Source organism: Ursus arctos, unplaced genomic scaffold (genome assembly GCF_023065955.2).
Source record: "Ursus arctos isolate Adak ecotype North America unplaced genomic scaffold, UrsArc2.0 scaffold_8, whole genome shotgun sequence".
NCBI classification, from domain to species: domain Eukaryota; kingdom Metazoa; phylum Chordata; class Mammalia; order Carnivora; family Ursidae; genus Ursus; species Ursus arctos.
Window position 1 is genome coordinate 37,530,954 of NW_026623100.1, and position 22,642 is coordinate 37,553,595.

The following is a 22,642-nucleotide window of genomic DNA, read 5'->3' on the forward strand; positions in this document are numbered from 1 at the left end:
GGGGTTTGCTGAGCCAGCGGATGGGGCAGTGCCATAGGATGGGAAAGCGACAGCCACCTCCCATAGGGCCACAGCAGGACTCACTGCCGGCCCAGACAAGCCAGCTGGACCATCAGGCCTGTATGTGAAGTACGTGTGAGTACGTGTGACCAACACTGGTCTCATCCAGGGCTTCAGGGAGCAGCCTGACTGCGGGGGGCGGGGGGGGGGGGTACTGCCCCTCCCCTTAGGTTTGCATATCAATTCCAAAATTCCAGAGTCTCTTCCCAGAATCTATTGAATCTATTTCCAAAGTGGAGATAGCCTGGTGGGATTTTCTTTTGGCCAAGGGGTGGAGGCGGGCCATTAACCCATGCCTTTTAGAGAAAATGTCAGAAAACAATAGATAAGCACAAAGATCATTTTAAACCCCTCATCAACACACCACTGAGATAACCACGGCAGAAGTGAGAATGGTTAGAAAAGAGGATGCTTTTCCTTCTGGATTCAATGCATTTGTTTTTCAACAAAATGGGATCATGTTGATTGTTTTAACTTGCTTAAGGTCATATGGCTACAACGTGAGTTTAGTTTTTGTACCCAGAGTCTAGCCAGACCCTTGCTGTGTGCCCCCACCCTCCCCCCCAAGCCTCCCAGTGATGCAGCAAGCTCCCCACCCCAAGCCTGCTTCCTCCCGCCGCAGCCTCTGCCACGGGACAATGAATGCTCTACTTTCCAGCGCTGAATGGTGAATGGCCCCGTGTTCTCATTATTTTCCCACTCCAGGGATTCTCCCGAGTTCCTCTAACAACCTGGCCAGGCTCCATCTCATTTGACACAGTCATCAAAGGGAGGCCTCCTGCCACAAGAATCAGTTCCAAAGAGCCCCGATCTTGGCAGGGGTTGAGGGAGAACTAAATGCAGAGTTCCTGAAGTCTGAGAAATGAGGACTGGAGGAAGCTAGAACATGCTTCTCTGTTGCTGGGCCTCACTAAGCCTCAGCCAGGCCCCTCTGTGGGACAGCCAAAGCCCCAGGACACTTGCTTTAAGAGGTCCCTGAGGACCGACTGTTCTGGGGGCTGGGCTCTTCACTACAGAGAACGGGGCCATTACCGGGGAGAGCTGAGGGATGGGAGGAGGGCCTCCCTGCTGTAAACCCTCCTCTCACTCCCGTGCACTGTGTGGCTTGACGGAGGAGCCCTGGGCACTTGAGAGGTCAGGAAAGCTGGAGGTCCGTGGTGGGTGAACTTTGCAGGAAGTCTTTTCAACCAGGAACAAACAGGCAGCCAGGCCCTGAATGCAAAGGCAGCAAGGAGTGGATAAAAGGCCGCAGGCCCTCCTCCAGAGCCCAGGGCCAGGGGAAGGGTCGCCCTACGTTGCTTTCCAGACTCCCTCATTGGCTTGCCTGCCTCTAGCTCACCTGCCAGAAAGTGTCACCTTGAGGTTATCTCCTTGTATCTGACCTTCCAAAGGTCCTTCTGGAAACGCTGGCACTTGGGAGGCCTGCTCCAGGGCAGAGACTTTGAACAGAGGAGAACCTGGCCCCAAGGGTCCTGCCCCAAGGCCCTGAGAGGTAGGAGAAGGAAGCAAAGGGGCAGGCATGGAGTATTAGGGTGGTGGCCAGAGAGGGCAGGAGACCATGCCGGGCAGGAACAGGGACAGACAGACCCAGAAAGGGAAGGACACAAAAGGGAAAACAGGGGCAAGAGTCATCAAAAAGTCCCTCAATGGTGATGCTCGTTTGACAGAATCCCAGAATTACAAGAGACTGTGCCCTATTCACACAGGATGTGGATAAGAACACCCCTTTGCACGTATCTATCATTCAACCATCTAGGCCACCCCCTCTCTGAAATAATTGGGGCCAGAAAAGGAAGGGTATTTCCATGCCCAGGGTCACAGAGTGGGTGAGAGGCAACCTAGAAACCCCCTCAATCCTAGTTCTGGGCCATTTCCACAAAACATCAGCATGGAAGACCCTCCTGTCCTCATAACAGTAACTGCAAGAAGGGTGGCCTCCCAACAATTTCAAAGCAATGCCTACGTCCCCCAGAGCTGATGCCTACGGGGACAGGGCACCTCGGGTAAGAAAAGGATGGGCATTCTTTACTCTCTCATTCAAAGCCAGGCCTAGTCTGACACAGAGAAACTTTGAACATTCAAACTTCAGGCAAAGCGGAGAATTTGGGACTCCCAAAGCTTGCAGAACTTAATAAAAAAAAAAAGAGAGAGACAGAGAGAAAGCAGCACTAGGGGTGGGGAGAATGAATTGGCAATGAAGTGGGCCTGGGAGATCGAAGCAGGGACGGCTGATAGTAGGCAGCGGGAGGGGAGGGCAGCAGCTTATGTCACATCATGCCTTGATTGCTCAGTATCTGATTGTTCTCACCTGGGTCCGTCTGGCACCTGCCCACGACAGGGCCATGCATTCTCACCTTGCCCACAACACGACTTGAGCCATTTTGATTGTGGCCCCAAATGCTGGGACGTGGGACTAGAAGATAATGATTTACATGCAGACAGAATCCCAAGTCCTTCTCTTGTCTTCCCTCAGCCTTCTTTTTTTTTTTTTAAGATTAAATTCTTTTTTTAAAAAAAAGATTTTATTTATTTATTAGAGAGAGAGCAAGCACGTGCAAGAGCACGAGCAGGGTGAGGTGCAGAGGGAGAAGCAGACTCCCCACTGAGCAGGGAGCCCGACATGGGGCTTGATCCAGGACCCTGGGTTCATGACCTGAGCCAAAGGCAGACACTTAACGACTGAGCCAGCCGGGCACCACTTCCCTTAGCCTTCTTAGCCCCTTTCTTGTTCCCTCTCAGCAGTCCGGGGACCCCCCAGGATTAAACGTCTGTGCTGAGATTGGTCCTTGGCTCCCTGCAGCCCCAGGCCACCGGAGGCCCCAAGGGAAGAGGAAACCAGGGACACAGGGAGAGAGGCTCTGCCTTCCCTGTGGCGGACCTCTGGTCACCTTCAGGGGGCCCATGTTAGGCAAACAGATATAATTCTGGCAGCATGACAGGAGGCCCAACCCTTCAGAAAATAAATCTGTCCAGCTAGCCCAAGAGCTTTAGAAGCATTCAGCCCCCCAGCCTGGATAGCCTACTCTTGAGAATTTATTCTAGAAAATAAATGTAGCAGAAGTGAAAGTGATAGGTCCAAGACTGTGTTTCTTGGAAAAGCAAAAGATAGGATACCATCTATGTGTTAGATCTAAGCATCTAACAGGGATGGTTATTTAGTCTTTAAAACTTGACTTAAAAAAAAGTATAAAGGGGGCACCTGGGTGGCTCCATCGGTTAAGAATCTGACTCTTGATTTCAGCTCAGGTCATGATCTCAGGGTCCTGGGATAGAGCTCCACATCGGGCTCCTTGCTCAGTGGGGAGTCTGCTTGGGGATTCTCTCTCCCTCTCCCTCTGCCCCTACTGCTCATGCTTTCTCTCTCTAAGATAAATAAATAAATCTTTTTTAAAAATAAAAAATAAGAATAAATTAAAATAAATTAAAAATTACAAAGACTTGGAAATGAATGAAAAAAAGCAAATACAAAGGGTTCAATATAATAAGTATGCCAAAAATGCATGCCATAGGCGAGAACTTGAAGTGTATAAAGGTACAGGCATTTGGGTACTATTTTTATTAAAAACTCCATTAAAGACTTGAAAATTAGACTATCAGGTGCTGTCTAGAAGGCATTTAAATGGACGTCCTCAAAGGGATTAAGAGTACATTTATCATGATGAGCACTGAGTAATGTACAGAATTGTTGAACTGCTGTATTATACACCTGAAACTAATGCTGTATATTCATTATACTGAAATTTTTTAAAAGTGTAGAGAAACATTATAATTAAACAGTATTTTGTTGAGGGGCACCTGAGTGGCTCAGTTGGTTAAGCATCCAAGCCTTGATCTCAGCTCAGGTCTTGATCTCAGGGTCATGAGTTCAAGTCCTATGCTGAGCTCCACGCCCAGCATGGAACCTACTTAAAAAAAAATTTTAGTCGATGAAAAATTAAAAAATAAAAATAAATAGGGGCGCCTGGGTGCCACAGCGATTAAGCCTCTGCCTTCGGCTCAGGGCATGATCCCAGCGTTGTGGGATCGAGCCCCACATCAGGCTCCTCCGCTAGTAGCCTGCTTCTTCCTCTCCCACTCCCCCTGCTTGTGTTCCCTCTCTCGCTGGCTGTCTCTATCTCTGTCGAATAAATAAATAAAATCTTTAAAAAAAAAAAAAATAAATAAATGGATATCGTCACTCACTATTATTGAGACTATAAACTGATATAATCTTGATACAGGTTGGTATAATCTACAGGGCAATTTGGCAATATATATCAAAAGCCTTAAAATGTCTTTCATTCAGAAATTCCACTTCTATGAATTTATCCAAAGAAAATAAAGAGAAATATAGGGAGATTAATGTCCATAAATATTTATTGCAATACTATTTATAATGGCAAAAGACTTAACCACCCAAGTCAGTCACAATAGAAAAAATTATTAAGGATATTATAGAATGATCATATGATGGATTACTATGTATTATTAAATATATTTTGAAATAACATGTAATAACAAGAAAAAATGCTCATGGTATGCTACATGGAAAAAAGAGTGTATATCATGTATACACATATGTAAATGTAAACATATATATCATATGACTCTCTCTATACATATTCTATAAAAAGAGATAGGTATATATATACACATATTATATAAATCATCCCCATTTTGTGTATATGCATACACCAAAATGTCAATGGTGACTGTTTCTGGCAGGAGGGATTATGGGTTGTTTTTATTTTTTTCTTTAGGCTTTCATATATTCCAGTATTTAGGGATTCCTACCAGAATCATATCACATCAGAAGGCACACGACATCAGTTTTTTCCATGGCTAGTGATGCTAAGTTCGGCCACCTGGTTAAAGCGGTGTCCTCCAAGCTCTTCACTGTAAAGGTAACTCTTCCCCTTGCTAACGCATCTTCAGAGTGAGACTTCCTTGAGAGCACACGCATATCCTATTTCCCTACAACTCGTTACTCTACGCAAGTAGCATCCACTAATGATCCTGGCCAGAGAAAGTTAGTTCACTGAGGGCTACACAATGGCTGTTTTCTTCTACAATTATCAGCTGACATTCTTCGGTGAAGGTGAGCTTCCCTCTCCCACACTTTTAGCATTACTATGGATTCATAGATTTCTCCTCCTCCTTCGTGTTACTGTTATTATTGACTTGCAGAATTATTATTATTGTTATTATTATTGTTATTATTATTATTATTATTATTATTATTTAGAGTGTTATAACCATTGCTTGTATTCTTCTTAATGTTCAAACTCTCCCAGATGTGACTGGTGCGTTTCCCTTTAAGCCAATTGCTGCGTCCCCATCACCCTTTGAGCACCCTCCTACTTTCTGTAGCAGTTCTCCTTGTCCCAGATGTGGATTTGGCCACCCCTCCAAGAAACTCCAGTTTCTTTTAGTAGGTAGTGGTATTTAGAAACCAAGATCTGAGTGTTTAGGGTGTTTACTATCACCAGGTATCATTGCTTCTAGGCCCCTTCCATGAACAGAGTCAGGAAACTGGGAAATCTAAACATAAATATGCGTGTGTGTGTGTGTGTGTGTGTGTGTGTGTGTGTGTGTGAGTCACGAGTTCATATCTATACCTCCAACTTGATATAATAGCTTGTAGTTCTTTGTCCTTTCCCCTACTCCAGATCTGTATCCCCTACTTCCATGATGGGAACCCTGGTTCCCAACATCAATATAATTACTTATCTATTCTATCCTGTAATACACCCCAAATAGTTTCAGATTATGACACCAATACTCGTATGGAGTCTGTGTTATTAACACTAATTTTTCAGTTAGTTTTCTCTGCCCTTCAGGATGATAATCTGTCAACCACTCATTCCCTTAAATAACTATTGAATTCAGAATAGCAAATTCCTTTCATCTTCAGTCCATAATTAAAAGTAACTTCGATGTCAGCTGGTACAACTTTGCCCTTAGAGATCTAGATCTAATTCCATGACCTACGTGCAAAGCCAAAGCTGGGGCTTCTGCCAACTCCTGGTGGTTTGCTTCCACGGGTCTGATCCTGCACACACTGCACCCTGACAGGAGACTCACAGCCCCTCAAGATCCGCCCCCTCCAAATAGTCAACTCTTGCAGAGATTTCAAGAACCAGGCAGACTTTGCTGGCAATCTCCCAGGAATGATGGTGGAGGGGACAACAGTACCACACGTCAACTTTCACAACTCAGTAGGCAGACCAGTCTCAAGATAGCCCCAGCCACTGGCCTCTCAGCTCATCCCAGATGCTTGCTCGCCTTCCCATTGTTTCTCCCTCTACCTTCTCTCTCCTCTCGGCAGGATCAAAAGCACCATTCTTCCCCCTTTGTCAAGCAGACTAGCCCCTCCCCTGAAGCCTTACTCAAGACACTCTTATGACAAAGACAGCCTTCTTCCCAAGAGAAAATACGGTGAATAAAATTTCCTCCGCCTCATTACCCATACAAGGGTTGGAATCTTTTTAAAGCTTGGCTAGTTATAAATGACAAACAAATTGCTGCAAAACTCTCTCAAGATGAGTCTATCCAACAACTCAGCAAATGCCTCTCAGAACCAGGTCACCAGATGGCTCAAGCTGCCCGGGATCTTTTTACCTCAAGAAACTCTGGCTTCCAGGACCACCTCCTCATGTCTCCACAAACCTATCCCCCCTCACAGGCAAGCAGGCCTGGCCAGATCTCCTCCAGCTGGGTGCCCGCCATCCCACACTCCCTTCCAGAACACCAGCCAAGGACCCCGAGAGAGAAACAGTGCTCTGTGGATCACGGTCTGTGGACTGAGCCCAGCAGACGGGGAGCCTGGCCCTCCTGGCAGTGCCACAGTTCGTGGGGGAGAGCCTCAGGTAACAGACTCTCCTCTCCGCTTCTAATTTCTCATTGCCTCCCTGCCGATGGCCTTGCTAAGCGGCCTGCCTGGACTAGAACCAGTGAGTCATGGCCCTTCCAGAGTGTTTAGGGCTTAGACAATGATCTTCCATGGGCAAAAACTTTCCAAAATGCCAGCATGTAGTGCTGGAAACAGTCCCCAATGAGGGTGCAGGCAGGAGGGAGGTATGAGTCTTTCTGGGAAAACTAGCCAAGTCTTTGATGAGGGGAACATGTGAAATTTGAAAAATATTCCAAAATTACCGTTGTATTGGTGATTTTCTAGCCAGTAAATAGTTAAGTTGCTTTGACATGTCAATTGCTGGTAGTGGATAAAGGCCAAAAACGGTTTAGTGATGTATAAGAATATTGGGGCCATTCAAAATGCAAGAAAGAGGTGGTACAAGGAGAATAGGAAATGAAATGGCCTGGGAATGAGAAGAGGGTAGACGGGGGAGGAGGGAGGGTGGAGGCCCCCTGGCACGGCTGGCACACTGCCCTGTAGCTGCCCATCCATCCTCAAAGCCCCTGCCTGCTCGTGGTAATCTGGGGAGCACTGAAGTACCTCCTGACCTTCTGTCTCCCTCCACCATGGCTCAACATGCCTCAAAACCACCATCTGCACCTATCCTTTGAGTTAAGCACGGGCCTCTGTGGTCTTCTCCATCAGGCAGGTGGCATTTTTGTTGGGATTCATGTTACAATTGTATCTAGTTTTGCACCATTCTGGAGCTTTCTAAAAAGATATAGAACCTAGGCTAGGTAAGTAGTTTCTCTAGCATGGTGCTTTTCCAAATTTTTATGTAGTCACATTGATTACTCCTTAGGAGAATCCAGACAGAGCCCAGAGTACGGCAGCCTTGCCCTTAAGAGGTGGTAGACCCAGAGGGACAGGTAAAGTCAGCCAGTAAAATACCTGAGCCCTTTGTCCTTGCTGAGATGCAGTAGGAAACCATATATCAGGGTAATTCCCACATTTCACATTACTGGGCTGCTCTCCCAGGCCCAGTGGGGATTGTTCTCGGCCCAGATACCCAGAAGGCCTTGTGCTTCTTTCCATTATGGCTTTTACCTCCCAGAGGGATCCACGCCGTGGCAGAGGCGAGCCAATGCTCAACCACAGAGATGTGCAGAGAAGGGCTGCCACCTCGGTAAGCCGACTCAAAGGCTCAACGACTCCTTGGGCTAGGTGGCGGCCCAGCGCAGGAGCCCAGGGCCTCTGCCTGCTGAATAATCTTGGGGCTGTTACCTGAACAGGATGCAAACTGGCTAAGAATAAGGTTCTGGAGACAAGCTTACCTGCGTCATACACTGGCTCCACCACACTGGCCAGCACCATGTGCATGAGACTTAACTTCTGTCTGTTTCCTCATCTGAAAAACGGAACTTAGAATAATATCTACCTCACAGGGTTGCTTTGAGTTAATCCGATGTGCTAATGCACGTAAAATGCTTACAACACTGCCTTGCTCACAGTAAGTGCTTCAGAAGTATCTGCAATTTTATATGTGCGTGCACTACTCTACACACACAAAGGCTCTAAAGACATACTTCTTACGATGGCTGAAATAAATTTGGCGATAAATTTAATTTTGATGATACCTCATGCTGGTGAGGACGTGGAGCAACTGGAATACTGTGGATGGGAATGTTAAATGCAGAGCCACTCTGAACAATGGTTTGGCAGCTTCCTATGAAGTTAAACATACATTTACCACAGTTTCCACACGAGCTAGCAATCCATTCCTAGTTTTTTACTCAAGAGAAATGAAAACATACGTCCACACAAAGAATGCTCATGGCGTTTTATTGGTCATAGCCCCAGACCAGAAACAGCTCAGGTGTTCATCAATAAGTGGATGGAAAAACAAATTCTGGAACATCCTTTCAACAGAATACGATTCAGCAGTAAGAAGTCACCAGCTCCCGACACATGCAGCAACGTGGATGAGTCTCGAAAGCATTAGGCTAAGGCAAAGAGGCCAGACCCACAAGGCCGCATACTGTAGGATTCCATTTCTATGACATTTAAACCAGGAAGACAGCAGGGTCAGAGAACAGACGAGTGGTGGCCAGCAGCTGGCGGGAGCAGGGGAGCGGCTGTCTAAACGAGCCTGAGCGAACACGGCAGGCGATGGACGGAAGCGCTCTACAGCTTCGTGGTGGTGGTGGAAACACGACCGACTATGTTTGCCAAAGCTCAGAACGGTACACATACCAACGGTAAACTATACCTCGGGAAACCTAACACTACCTACGAGAGGAGGCAACTGGGTAGGGAGAGTAGACAAAGGACACTTTTTTATTCCACTTAAACATACCTGTACCATTTGAACTTTTGTCATGAGCTGTCAGTCAGGTCCTGGGTAATAACTTCATTAGAGTTTGAAATCAGAATGAGGCTATCTATCCACTTAGAAGGGACGCCGTAAGATGCAAATGGCATGAGATAATGTGGATAAAGCATACGCACAGATGACCCATGGCTCTTCTAAAGTGACAAGGGGCTTCCACTGAGAGTGACACCCATGACTTACCTCAGTGACAAAGAGTGTGCGAGGATCGATGATATCCAAGAAGTGCCTGAAGCGGCCGTAGAAGGATGTCTGGAGAAGGGGGTGGGAGAGGAGAGCAGATCAGCTGTTGCAGACCATCCCCCGGCCCCCATGGACCATACCCCACAGCTTACCCTGATCACTGGGATCCCACCGCCCCCAGCCCTCCCGCATGTGATGAATGCCAATGAGGCCTCGCTTCTCAGTCACCCGAGGCCAGCTTTCCAAGGTCTGAAGGCTTTTAAAGTCAACTCATAAAGACCATTAAGATACTCGGTGACTGTCCCAGGTCCTCTTCAGGGGGCTTCCCATTTTCCTCCTTCTTCCCCCAATTCCCTGAGATCCCCTCCAAGCCTTCCACAGTTCCCCAGCACCAGGGAACACGCAGGCTGAAGGTGAGGCCCGAGTCCAGCCGTCTCCCAGCCTTCCCTGTGCACCACAGCTCTTTGCCTTGCTCGGGACCTCTCAAGTAGAGGGAGGGTCCCTCTCCACGGTCCAGCTACAGGCTCTGCCCCCAGGGAAAGCTCCTCACAGGCCAAGTTCAAGCATGACAGCACCCAACGCACAGCCCTCAAGCCCTCCTTTACCCACAACCCTGGAGCTGCTGTGAGGCTGAGGACAGGGGCCTGCTTGCCCTGGCCTCGCCCCAGAGTAGGGGCCCCAGAAACGGAGGGCTTTGTGCAAAGCAGGCCACAGGCATTAGCCCACAATGAAAGGAAACCGAGCAACAAGCAACACTGCTCCCGGGCCCTCTGCCCCAGGGAAAAAGCTGAGCTCAAGGGGGCGAGAAGACGCCAAGCTGGGGGACAAAGGGGAAGCTGCAAACACTGAGGGTTCATGCCTCACTACACTCCGGGCTCTGCCCCAAATCCTCCTTGGAGTCCCACAGCTCTCCCAGCACCATCCTCTGCACGGCGAAGAAAGCAGAAGCCTCCACACTCCCTCCCTCCCCTTGCTCACTAGGACACCAGACCCCACAGCCACCTTCTGCTGCTTTCTCTTACCAGTAATGACCCTGCAAGAGTTCCCTGAAAGTCCCCTGGGCATACCAGGCCCCATGCTGCCTCCACTTTCTGCTCGCCGTGACACCCCCTACATGGAGCACGTACCCTCTCCACCCCCTCCCTCCACCCCCTCGAGGTACTCTGTTCACAGACCAGATCAAGCTTCGGCACTACTCCTTAACGAAAACAGTAGCTTCTCTAACCTCTTATAACTCAAAGGGCCTAAACCATTCCCCCACTTATACATAATGCTCACACTGTCATCCTGGCAAAATTTCCGCTCTAAGAATTTAGTCTAAGGAAACAGGCAGAGATGTTCAGAGGCGTGGTCAGATGTACCTGCTGACAACGCTCACTGCTGCATTATTTACAAAGGCGGATGGTTCAGTAAATAATGGTCTGCTCACAGGACTGAACGCTAGGCAGACATCTAAATCATGTTTTCAGACGTTTATGGCATGAAAAAAACGCTTATGATTTCATGAAATGCATACTAACAGGGTAATTCCAACTTAAAAAAACAAGGAGACAAAGAGAGCTAGATGGACAGTAAGTGGATAGCAAGGATACAGAATGACATCCAGACCCTCGTCTACTAGAACAAACCGGGGGTCCTTAGAGAAGTGGCTGATTCCAGGCCTGGGGAAGGGAAGGGACAAGATGAAACCGGTTCATCTTGTTGGCCTGGAAAGTAATGAAGCTGCCAGCCCACAAAATGATGGGGACACGTTAAAAGGACCGATGAGGGGCAGATGGACACTGTGTGCCTTTGGAAGTGACACCCTGAGAAATTCATGGCGTCACTCAAATAGCATTCTGGAGGGACTGAAGCTAATCCTGAGTAGACATCAGGCAAACCCAAATTGAGCAGCATTCCATAAAATGACCAGCCTTGTTCATCAAATATGTCAATGTCATAAAGACAAAAATTGAAGAACGGGTCCGCGTGAAAGGGAGCTAAAGAAACAAGACAACTAAACATAATCTGTGATTCTGGACTGTATCACAGAAAGATGCTCTCAAGGACGTTGTTCCTGAGAGAACTGACAAAATTGGAATAGGGATCGTAGATCAATAAAAGTATTCGACCCATGTTAGATTTCTGAACGTCATCACTGTACTTGAGGTTATTCCTAGACACTGAATGTTTGTGCCTCCCCCCAAATTCACATGCTAACCTGACACCCAGTGTGTGGTATTTCGAGGTGGGGCCTTTTGGAAGCAGCCAAATGAGGGCAGAGCTCTTACAAATGGCATCAGTGCCCTTATAAGAGCCCCCCGAAGGCCCCCTGGCCCTTCCACCATGTACGAACCCAGAAGATGGCCGTCTATGAACCAGGAATCGAGCTGTCACCAGACAACGAGTCCGCCGGGGCCTTGAGCTTAGACTGCCCAGCTTCCAAAACTGTGAGAAATCCATTTTTGTTGTTTATAAGCCACCTAGTCTATGGTATTTTTGTTATAGCAGCCCAAATGGACAAAGACAGAAATGTCAGAATGCCCTCGTTCTTATGATACACAAAAGTAGTCAAGGGATACATGAATGCAACCTACTCTCAAAAGGCTGAGAAAAATACCATGTATAAGCACAGACGGCAAGAATACAATCTGGAAACGTGGGTACTTTTATGTGGGTACTTTTCTTTACAGACTTCCTTGATGATATCATGCATATTTGCTACATTTCTGAACTTTCTGATCACCTGTAGACAAAAAGAATAATAAAGGAAATGGGACAAAATGTTAAAAACTGCTGGATCTAGGCAAAGGGTATATGAGAGTTCTCTTTATTCTTATTGCAACTTTTCTGTAAGATAGAAACTATTTCAAAATAGAAAGTACAGGGGCGCCTGGGTGGCTCAGGCAGTTGGGTGTCTGCCTTTGGCTCAGCTCATGGTCTCAGGATCCTGGGATCGAGCCCCACGTAGGGCTCCCTGCTCACTGGGAAGTCTGCTTCTCCCTCTCCCCCTGCCCCTCCCCCGGCCTGTGCTCTTTCTCTCCTCCTCTCTCTCAGATAAATAAATAAAATCTTTTTTAAAAAATAGAAAGTACAAAATTATTTTTTTTTAATTAGATGAAAATATATTACAATGTTAACAGAGATTGACTCTGGGTAACAGGAATATGGGTGATTATTTCTTTCTAAAATGAAAAAAAAATCAGCATTCTGTATAATATATAAACGTAATATTCTATTTTAAAAATATATATTTCATTTAAAATGTTATCTACTCTATTACTTGCTTACAAGCTCCTGAAGGAGGTAGGCTGTTGGGTGTTACTTCCATAGCTTCATGCTGCCTGGCTCCTGTCTGCTGTCTCAGACCTAGAAGGGGCTCCGACAACATCCATCTGCCTCAAGAGCAAATGAGTGGGCAGGTGAGCAGCCTATGGCCTGGAGGCTACCTGCGGGGGATGGAGCCCAGGCAGGGCTTCCAAGGGAGACTAGGACTTGAAAGGGACAACAGTAAGGCAGTTAGTAGCCCAAGGAGGGGGGAGGAGCAGCAGGGGGCCTCAAAGATGGGGGCCTCAAAGGAGAATAGCCAGAGTGAAGCAACCTCTTGAAGACGGTCCAGTGGAGACTTCTAGCTTCTGACTGCCCGGTGGTCTGGCGCCGTCCTCATCCTGTCCTAGCCCTGCCGGCCCCCTGTGTCACTCTCCACCACTGCCACTGAGAGAGAGTCCTAGGTAAAACCCTTTGCTCCACAGATATCCTCGCCCCCTTCTGAGCTGGACTCAGGGAACACCACAGTGAACAAGCCGAGCCCATCGAGAAAGACAAGTAAACAGATAACTACCAAATACTGTGATGACAGCTTAAATGAAGCATCATCAAGTGCAGGGAGGACACAGAGGACTTCTTCCTAGTGAGTCAGGGAGGCTTCCCAGAGGCGCTGGGTGGGTGGGTGGATGAGCTTACCAAGCAGAGAGGGGTCTCCACAAGGGCCCTGATGCATGAAGGCCGGACTCAGAAACTGCAGCACTGTCAGCCGAAAGGAGGGACTGAAGTGTGATACGAGACATGTTAGAAAAAGAGGGCAAGGCCAAGAACAGATAGGGTCTGCCTAGAATGTTCTGATAACTAAAAAAATAACAATGATTACTGTAGTGCCCTGGGGAACGAGCTGTATTCCTGTATTCATTCAATCGATATGCATTACATACCTACTCTGGGCAAGTAAGTGCGCTGAGGAGTGCAAGGCCGGCGAGATAAAGATCCCCAGCCCCAAACAGTCATCACCTAGTTCCAGATTACAAAAATGAAAAGAAGAGCAATGGCACCAGACTTCTGTGGTTTCATTCATTCATTCACCCAATAGCTCCTAAGGACCTACTGTGTGCCCAGCACTGCGTTGAGTCCTGGGGTAGAGCAAGGGGCTGCCTGACTGGGGGAATGAGGAAGAACAGAAGGTGGATAACGCCTTGATTCCTAGTTAGATACGAATGCCTATGAATCGGGACAAGGAAAACAGGAAGCATACGACTTACAGAACAAAAGTTCTGTGCTGGTCATGTGAGTCTGGTAAACATAAAGGGCCTTCCAGATGTAACATTTCAATAAACACTGGAAACAGAGACCAGAGATTCAAGAAAGGGCTTCTGAGTTATAAATGCGAAGCACAGGTGATAGTGTACTAATCCAATCAGCCTAAGATCCCGCCCCAGGGACAAAGTCACGTCTGCGGACTCACCGCCATGAGGGAGACCACACAGCAGAGGAACTGTGGGGTGCATCACCAAACAAAGGGAAGAATCAAGTTAGTATAGAATTCTGGGCAAAGATGGAGTAAAATTTAAACGTCATAAAATTTAGATAAATGTGGACTGTTGTGTCCAGAAACTGCTTATTTGAAGCAGTGTGCTTGGGTTAATCTCTGAGTCAAAGTGACTTAGACCCACCTCTCAAGAGGAGGATGTTTCATTCCTACTGATAAATTATTTTAAAAAGCAAAGTTTCTGGCAGCTATGGTCTTGGAGAATGTGAATTCTCAGGGAATATGGAGGAGCGGTCACCCCAGAAGTAAGTCATTCGGACACCTCACAGCTGCAGCAGGTCCTTGGGAGAACCACCGATCCTTTGTAGGGAGGGGGCTTCTCTGTCTGTCATTCCAGACTGAAAAATGGCAAAGAAGGGTTTCACTTTCTCGTCTGAGTTGATTTTTATTTTCTCAAAAGTTTTAAGTGTATGGCCTTTTTTTCCCCTCCAAAATTCAGCCCCATCTTTACCCAATCAATCAGTGGATGTTTTTCCTTCCCTTTTTCTTTACCGGAAAAACGAGTCAGCCAAGTGATTCCTTCTCTTTCCCTTCACAAGAAAGGTGAGTCAACTCATTCTTAGCAGGACCTGCATGCAGCACAGACAGTCCCACCTCTACAGCCCCTGGGCAGAGCAGGCCTTGGGAGGAGCAGCGGGGGGCCAAAGCCTGAAAGAAACTGGCCCCCCTTCAATATATCCCTATACCAGACCCATAAGTCACAGCTTTTCCAGACCAGGAATAAAATATGCCCTGAACTTAGAGCCCAAAGGCAGAAAGGCCAGGCCGGCTCAGTAGCCCTCAGCCAGGCTGTACAAGGAAACACCTGGGCATCCCCAGACGAGGTCTTCCACCCAGGGATTCAAATTCTATTGGCTGGGGTGGGCTCCAAGCATCAGTGTCCACGTAAAACCCTGCCCAAGCGATTCTAATATGCAGCAGGGATTGAGAACCACTGGACTAGGAGGTATTGACCTTGTCCACAGCACAAACCAGCTCCAGGACCAGCCTGGGAAACAGTCACGGTCCAGCCTATAGGACATAAATGATTAAAACACATAACTACCTGCAGGGCATTTTTTCCCTGAAACTTGAGTTCAGGCAAACTGTATGAGAAACCTCTCTATCACCTCCCAACTCCCAGCCCACACACAGCTCTGGTCCTGGGAGTGAAGAGCGTACTTTCCTGTTCCAGCCAGCTCCTCCTCCGCCAAGGGAGCCCCGTGCAACCTACCTGCTCTGCTGCCTCAGGTGACTTCTGAACTTCCCATGCACACACAAAGCACACTCACACTCCCAGTCAGCCTCGCAGCTAAGTGACCTCCCAAAGGAGCAAGGAAGTTTAAAAACAAAGAAACAAACAAACAAAAAAAAACCCAACTCACTTCTGGATAGACTGAAACACAAATGGGAAGACGCATATGAGTTTGCTCCCTGTCCTAGGATCCAACTTGCCAAAAATGGTGTCTGGGCCCAAAACAAGTTCAGGAGAGCAAACGAACAGACAAAGAGGAAAGGGAGCACAGTCTGGTCATAAATCTTTCCCAGGAGCTGTCCTGTTGTTTTCCTCCCCTTCACTAGACAATATGGGGCAGTGGTTAGAAGCATGGACTTAGGGGCGCCTGGCTGGTGCAGTCAGCTAATCATCTGACTCTTGGTTTTGGTTCAGGTTGTGATCTCAGGGTCATGAGCGCTGAGTCTGCTTAAGATTCTCTTTCTCTCCCTCTGCCCTTCCACCCTCCTACCTGCCTCTCTCTCTCTCATATAAATAAATAAATCTTAAAAAAAATAATAAGTATGGACTTAAAGTTTATAGGAACCACAGGGGACAGAAGAACATATTAAATAACACCACAGAACGGCCATGAGCCATATTCAGAATGAGGGAAACGCTACAAGACAAACAGCACAGTTTCTTCAACAAATAGAGCAAAAAGAGAGAGGAGGCGGACCAATAGATTAGAAGAGACTTATCAGTCAAATATATCGTGTAGGACTTCTGGGTTCCTGATTCAAACAAACTAATTATTTAAAAAATGATGTGACAATCATGGAAATGTGAATAGTGTGCTGGACTGGATGTTTGTGTCCCCCTCAAAGTCCTATGTCGAATCGGAACCTCCACGGTGAGGTTAAGTGATGGTATCAGGTGGTGGGGCCTTTGGGAGGTGCCCTCATGAATGAGATTAGTGCCCTTACAAGAGACCCCAGAAAGAGCTCACCACTCTTCCGCCATGGGATGCTATCGCTAGAAGACGCAGTCTATGAACCAGAAAGCTGGCTTGCACCAGAGTTTGCCACCACCTTGATCTTGAACTTCAGCTTCCAGAAGCATGAAAATTAAGTTTCTGTTGTTCGTATGCTACCCCATCTATGGTGTTCTGTCATAGCAGCCCAAACAGACTAAGACAAATTGTGGCTGGCTTGATGGTATTAAGAAATAATTATTTTAGGTGTGTTAATGGTATTGTGGTTATGTTAAAACAAATCAAAACACCCTCTGATACGACACGAGAAAGAAGGCACTTCACCTCTGTGATTTTCTTCCCCCAAAACGCATAACCCCAGTCTAACCATGACACTAGACAAACCCGAATTGAGAGACGTCCTACAAAATACCTGAGCAGTACTCCTCAAGACTGTCAAGGTCATCAAAAACAAGGAAAGTCTGAGAAGCTGTCACAGACCAGAGGAGGCTAAGGAGACAGAGCAACTAAACGTAATGTGGGATCATGGATGGGATTCTGGAACAGAAAAAGAACATTCGTATAAAAAATAGTGAAATCCAACAGAGTCTGCAAGTATAGTTAATAGTAATGTTCCAAGGCTGGTTTCTCAGTTTTGACAACTGTCCCAGAGTCATATGAAATGATACTATTCGGGGAAACAGGGTGAGGGTTATACAGGAATTCTGTTATCTTTTTGTCTTCTGTAAACCGAAAACTATTCTGAAGTAAATGTGTTTTTTAGAAGTCCTTATTTTCCAGAGATACCTACTAGCAGGTACAATAAAATGATGGGCTGTCCGGGCCCTGCTTCAAAATAATTCTTTGGTTGGAGGGCCGCCTGGGTGGCTCAGTCAGTTAAGCATCTGCTTTTGGCTCGGGTCATGGTCTTAGGTTCCTGGGAAGGAGTCCAATGTCAGGCGACCTGCTCAGGCCTCCCTGCTCAGCAGGAAGCCTGCTTCTCCCTCTCCCTCTGCCCCTCAGTCCTGCTGGTGCACTCTCTCGCTTTCTCAAATAAATAAATAAAATCTTTAAAAAATAAATAAAATAATTCATTGCTTGGGATTGGGGGCATACATATGACACGAGGCTGGTCCCACAGGGGCAAATCTTGATGCTCAGTGACGGCTGGATCTTTCTTTGACAGCTGTCTCCACTTCTGAAGTCGGAGAACCTTAATAAAACAAATGAACAAGGCACCTGGAGCCAGACTGCCTAGGAAGTGAGTTAATCTGTCTGTCTGCTGCAGACTCCTCACCTATCACATAAGGGATAATCGTATCTGCCTCACGGAGTTGTCAAAATTCAATAAGTCAATATGCCAAAAGGCTGGAGCAGGGGTGCCTGGGTGGCACAGCGGTTAAGCGTCTGCCTTCGGCTCAGGGAGTGATCCCGGCATTATGGGATCGAGCCCCACATCAGGCTCCTCCGCTATGAGCCTGTTTCTTCCTCTTCCACTCCCCCTGCTTGTGTTCCCTCTCTCGCTGGCTGTCTCTCTCTGTCAAATAAATAAATAAAATCTTTAAAAAAAAAAAAAAGGCTGGAACAATGCTTGGCTATTACCATCACTTATGGGGAGGAAAATGGTCACAGAGCAAAGCCCAGCAAGGCAAGGCATCTTCCTCCACCCTCTGACACTGCTCAACGTCCTTTCCCCCCAGCCCTCCTGCACAGAGATCCCTGGAGGATGGAAGGAAGAAGGGCTCAGGGGCAACACTAGGGAGTAAGGAAAGACCTCTGCACCCAGTCTTGCAGAAAGTGATGAGACTAGCTGGGGACTGAGGGTGGTGACCCTGGTGTGGGCTGTGGGAATTGGACCCTGGATTATGAGCCACTCAGGGTTCAAGTGGCTGAAAGCAGCTAGTGTGGTGAAAGGAGGGTTGTGGGGGGAGGAGGTCAGCAGGGGAGGGGGCATGTGGGCCTTTGGGGCCCCTCCAAAAGTGAGGTCTTTATCTCAGAAACAGGGGAAGCCACTGGAGAATGTTCAAGTGTGTGGTGGGGGTAAGGGTGGGGGTGGGGAGGGGAGGGAGTCACCTGATCAGACCTGCATTGTTGAGACTGCCAAGTGGAAGAAGGAGGCATTGGAAGGCGGCCAGAGTGGAAGCAGGGAGACCTGTTAGGCTTCCACAATGGCTCTGGACATAGAGAATGGGGGCTTGGTCTAGGATTCCAGCAGGGGAGACCAGTGGATTTGAGAGCTGTTTTAAGAGATGAAAACACAGGGCCTCTGGTTGTATTTGCAGGGTGAGGGAGAGAAAGGGAAGTATGCAAGAGACCTGCAGGTTTTTTGGGCGTCAACTGGGTGGCAGTTGGGCTGCCTGCACAGCAGGGAGTGGTGTGGGAGGAGCAGGGGGGGGCAGGGAGCGCAGAGAAGTTCCTTAACATGGACAATCACCTCCACTGTGCTTTATGCAAGTCACTATGCTGGAGGAGGGGAGCTTCCAAAGCAGATACAACAAACACTTTGACCCCGCAAGAGTGGTGCCAAAGAGAGAGATACCAGCAATGGCTGAATGGAGTAATCTCAAACGTGCATTTATGGCTCCAGCTGTGAGCACAGCAAAGGCCTCAGTCATTAAAGCCACTGGGAAGGTCTCAATAACTGTGTGTTGTGTAACTGAATGTCCCAGAACAGGTACCAGAAAAAAACACAACCCGCAAACCTTTATTCAGCACATTACCATGTGTCTAGCCCCACCTCGGGGTAAGATGGAGACAAGGAAGGGCATGATCAGCCCCTTCTCTCAAAAGATGCACACAAGGGTTGAGGAGAACAAGTAGCCACACATTAGTGTGAGAGGAATACAGGACAGACGGTCACTAAAGGCTGACCCAAAGGATCCCACTTGGGGTGGCCAAAGAGGGGGGCAGGAGAGAGTCGTGACCTGGTCCCACTAGGGGTAATATCACATGGGAAGAAAGGACTAGGTGTTTCCGGAGGAGTGGGCCTGTCTGATCCTTGAAGAGTGAGTAGAATGTGTGTGGAGGGCTGGTGAAGGGGGACAGCCAATGAAGGGTCACTGGAGTCCAGGGAGAGGCACCCCTGACAGTCTCACTCTAGGTGGCACCCTACATACTGGCAGGAAGACGCCAGTCTTGCCTCGGATATTGACATGCTGAGTTGGTTTATTTTTTGTTAAAGGAATTAAGGTCCTGTTTTTAAACAGTGGGGACATTCTCTCAGAATGGGGCAGTTCCTTAATTATCAGCAAAGCTCGGTGCACTACTTTCCTGGAACCAGTCCCTCTCCCACACAAGCACCACCACCAAGAAAACAAAAATACAAAACACAAAAAACCACCGCACCGACCTTTGTACAATTTCCTTTCTTCCTGCAAACTTCTTTCTGTCCGCCTCCGCTGCCCCCCACCCAAGGCAAGCCGCTTCAGCGAAGCCTCTTTGCCCTTCTTCTATAAAGTCCACCTCCTCGACGCTGGAGGCAGTGGAGGACGGAGGGTGTGAGGCGGCCCGAGGCGTGGGAACGGCCCCTCCAAGCCCTCAGCCCCGGCCGCACGTCCGGCCTGTGGGTTCGATCCCCGTCTCCGTGGCCGAGGGCGAGTTAGCGACGCCCCCTCGGGGGTCCCCGAGTAAGAGGGCCACTGTCACCATGCTCCGAAGAGACCGACCGCGTCGGACGGAGCCGAGTGCTCGGCGGCGCCAGGGCCCGGGTTCCAGAGACCCGCCTCGGAGGTCGCACCGGGGGAGGGGGCTGAGGCGGACTCCCGGGGACGCCGACTCTCCCTACAGCCCGCGGCCCCAGGGGATGACACAGCGTTTCCTCCGCACCCCGGCTCTCCCCGCCTGTCCTCGTTCCATCTCCGGCAGGGCACCAGCCGACCGACTCGCTGCGTCAGCGAATACCCAGCTGGAAGGGACAGGGGTCGCGGGGCTGCGAGGACCCCTCGGCTCGTGGCCCTAAAACATCGCGCACTGAGGACCAGGCTTGGGGGTCGAGGGCTTGGGAGCATGACAGCGGGGTGCGGACGCTGCCCGGGAGCTCCGCCAGCAGCTCGCAAAGAATATCAGTCCCCACCCAGGGAAAGTTAGAAGGGATCTCCGCCACGCCAACTTGTCATCCAGAGCCGGAGTCGAACTTTCCGCGGGACTGGCTGGCTGCACAGCCCAAAGCGACCCTGCAGAAGCCGCTCGGACCCGGGCGCCCCAGATCCCCGGCCGCGACCGGCAGTGACCAATCACTGAGCGCCTCGGGCGGGAAAGGCTGGAGGGCGGGGGCAGCCGAGGAGTGACGGCACCGGCGGCCAATAGGAAGCCAAGGTGGGAGTCCTCACCCATCCTGCTCACCAATGGGAAAGGGATGGCTGGGGCCGAGGTCCCCGAGGCAATAGCTGCAAGGCTCCCCAGTGGCCGCGGGTCGGAGACCCTAAGACTAAAGGGGATTGGGGAGAGGAGTTTACTCGCCCTCCCTGTGCCACCCGCCGACCCTCAGACCATAGCCCGGTCCTCACCTGCTGGAAGCGGGGCTTGCCCAGCTGGAAAGGAGGTGCATCGGTCGAGGGGTTAGCGGCACTAGCCGCCGCCGCCGATGCTGTAGTCGCTGTATCCGCCATGGCCACTGACGCCTGCAATCTCCGGCCCTTTTAAAATGTCCCTCCTCGGCCCCCGCCACAGCTGCTTCTCCCGATTGGCCATAAGCAACCGCAGCGAGCCGGAGGCGCAAGGGGTTGTGGGGAGCGTAGTTTTTCTCGTCACGGTGCTTGACAACCCTAAACTGCGGAGAGTTGCACCGACTCAGACCCGGTCTCGGTTCCTGCCGCCAGCTAAGCAGGCTCGGCGTGTGAGAAGAGTGTGCGTGTACGACTCTAAGGTCCCGAAGTGGGCCACGGGGCTACTCCTCGCCGTTACCTGCCCCTAGAAGTTTGAGTTGCTGCGGAAGGCATCGCTCCTGGGGCTCTAGCCCAGAAGAGCCCTACTCAAGCGGGTCCGACCCTGGACTAGATGGGCAAGGACTCCAGGAGGGGTAGGGTTAATCCCAGAAAGCTTTCTGCAAGGACTTGCACTGCGGAATCATCATGCAGTTTCTTCTGTCGCTACCCTGCCCCTCCCCTTGTGCTCTCCAGCCACCCTGACACTCAGTTCTAGGAGCATGTTGGGCGCTCTCCGCCCTGACCCTTAAACATTCTGTACCCAGAAAACTCCGTTAACTTTTTATTTTTGCCTGACTCTGGCTCTCCTGACCTCAGCCTACACATTGCATTTTCCGAACCATCACCCTACTTCCACAAAATCCACTCATGCTGCTATAGTATCCAGCACTTTTTTGCCGCCCGAGTACTTATTTATGGTTTTGCATACGTTTCCTACTGTAAGGTCCACGGGACAGGAGGTGCTTTACTGCTACGTCCTCAGTGCCAGGCTTGGGAGGGCTCACAACAAGGATGCAAATATTTGCGGACTGTTTGAGTTAAACAGTGGGAGCTTCAGAGCCTCGGCAGGTTCCACTTCCTTTGTCCAACTAAGGAAGGTCCCTCCCCGGCCTAATTCCCAAGCAGGAAGAGAACTGGGAGTGGGGAGTGGGAGTTCAGCAGTGTTTATTAAGCACTACAAGGACTTTAGGTAAGAGAGAGTAGTGCATATCACAGAGCAAGACACCAGCAAGGATAATAAACACACTTGTGCAGTACAGAGTAGAAGATCCCCAGCTGAATTATCTGGTCAGTGAGCCAGGCTGGGAGGAGGGGAGAGAAGCTGTCTGTTTCACCCAAGAGGACAGGAGAAATAATTTTGACCTTAGGGAACCCCACTTTAGGTCCCCTTCGTCTCATGGTGAGGTGCAGCGTCGGCTCATGCCTGCTCATGCCTTTCTGGACGATGCACGGTCTACGGCAGTCAGTTCCTCATCCATCAACAAGAACCACGAGAAACAGACTATTCCTAAAGCCGGAGAGAGGTGCTAACTAGCCACAAAGAATCATTTGTATCTTGGATTTGTACCTTTCCCACCTAGACTAAGCGATCTCAGAATAAGAATCAGGTCTCATACCCTCTGTATGCTCTCACAGTACTCAATGAATGTGTGTCTACTGGCAAAGAAAAGACTGAGTCCAGGCCACTGAGCAATGCTGTGCCGCTGCCCCTGGTGTTAGGACAGAGGCAGTGACACCCCAAAACCCCATCACCTGCCTTCTCCCCCAGGAACACCATAGAGCCACCTG

The 22,642-nt window shown here is 49.1% G+C and overlaps 1 protein-coding gene across 5 annotated transcripts in view; it reads right to left on the reverse strand.

Moving 5' to 3' along the window:
• The window catches only part of SFXN5 (sideroflexin 5), a 115,063-nt gene extending 93,880 nt beyond the window's left edge, over nt 1-21,183 (reverse strand). Inside the window, exons 1-3 of one of the 5 annotated variants that reach the window (XM_044392282.3) lie at nt 19,780-20,656; nt 16,864-16,988; nt 9,468-9,536 (exon numbers count right to left, since the gene is read on the reverse strand). In XM_044392282.3, the coding sequence (XP_044248217.2) occupies nt 9,468-9,536; nt 16,864-16,896 (102 nt within the window). In that variant the 5' untranslated portion in view covers nt 16,897-16,988; nt 19,780-20,656. Of the gene's footprint in view, nt 1-9,467; nt 9,537-16,863; nt 18,403-19,779; nt 20,657-20,935 lie in introns of those variants that run through there. The other 4 variants (XM_044392277.3, XM_044392288.3, XM_026483060.3 and 1 more) reach the window with 4 other exon arrangements.
• Nucleotides 21,184-22,642: the final 1,459 nt, after the last annotated feature.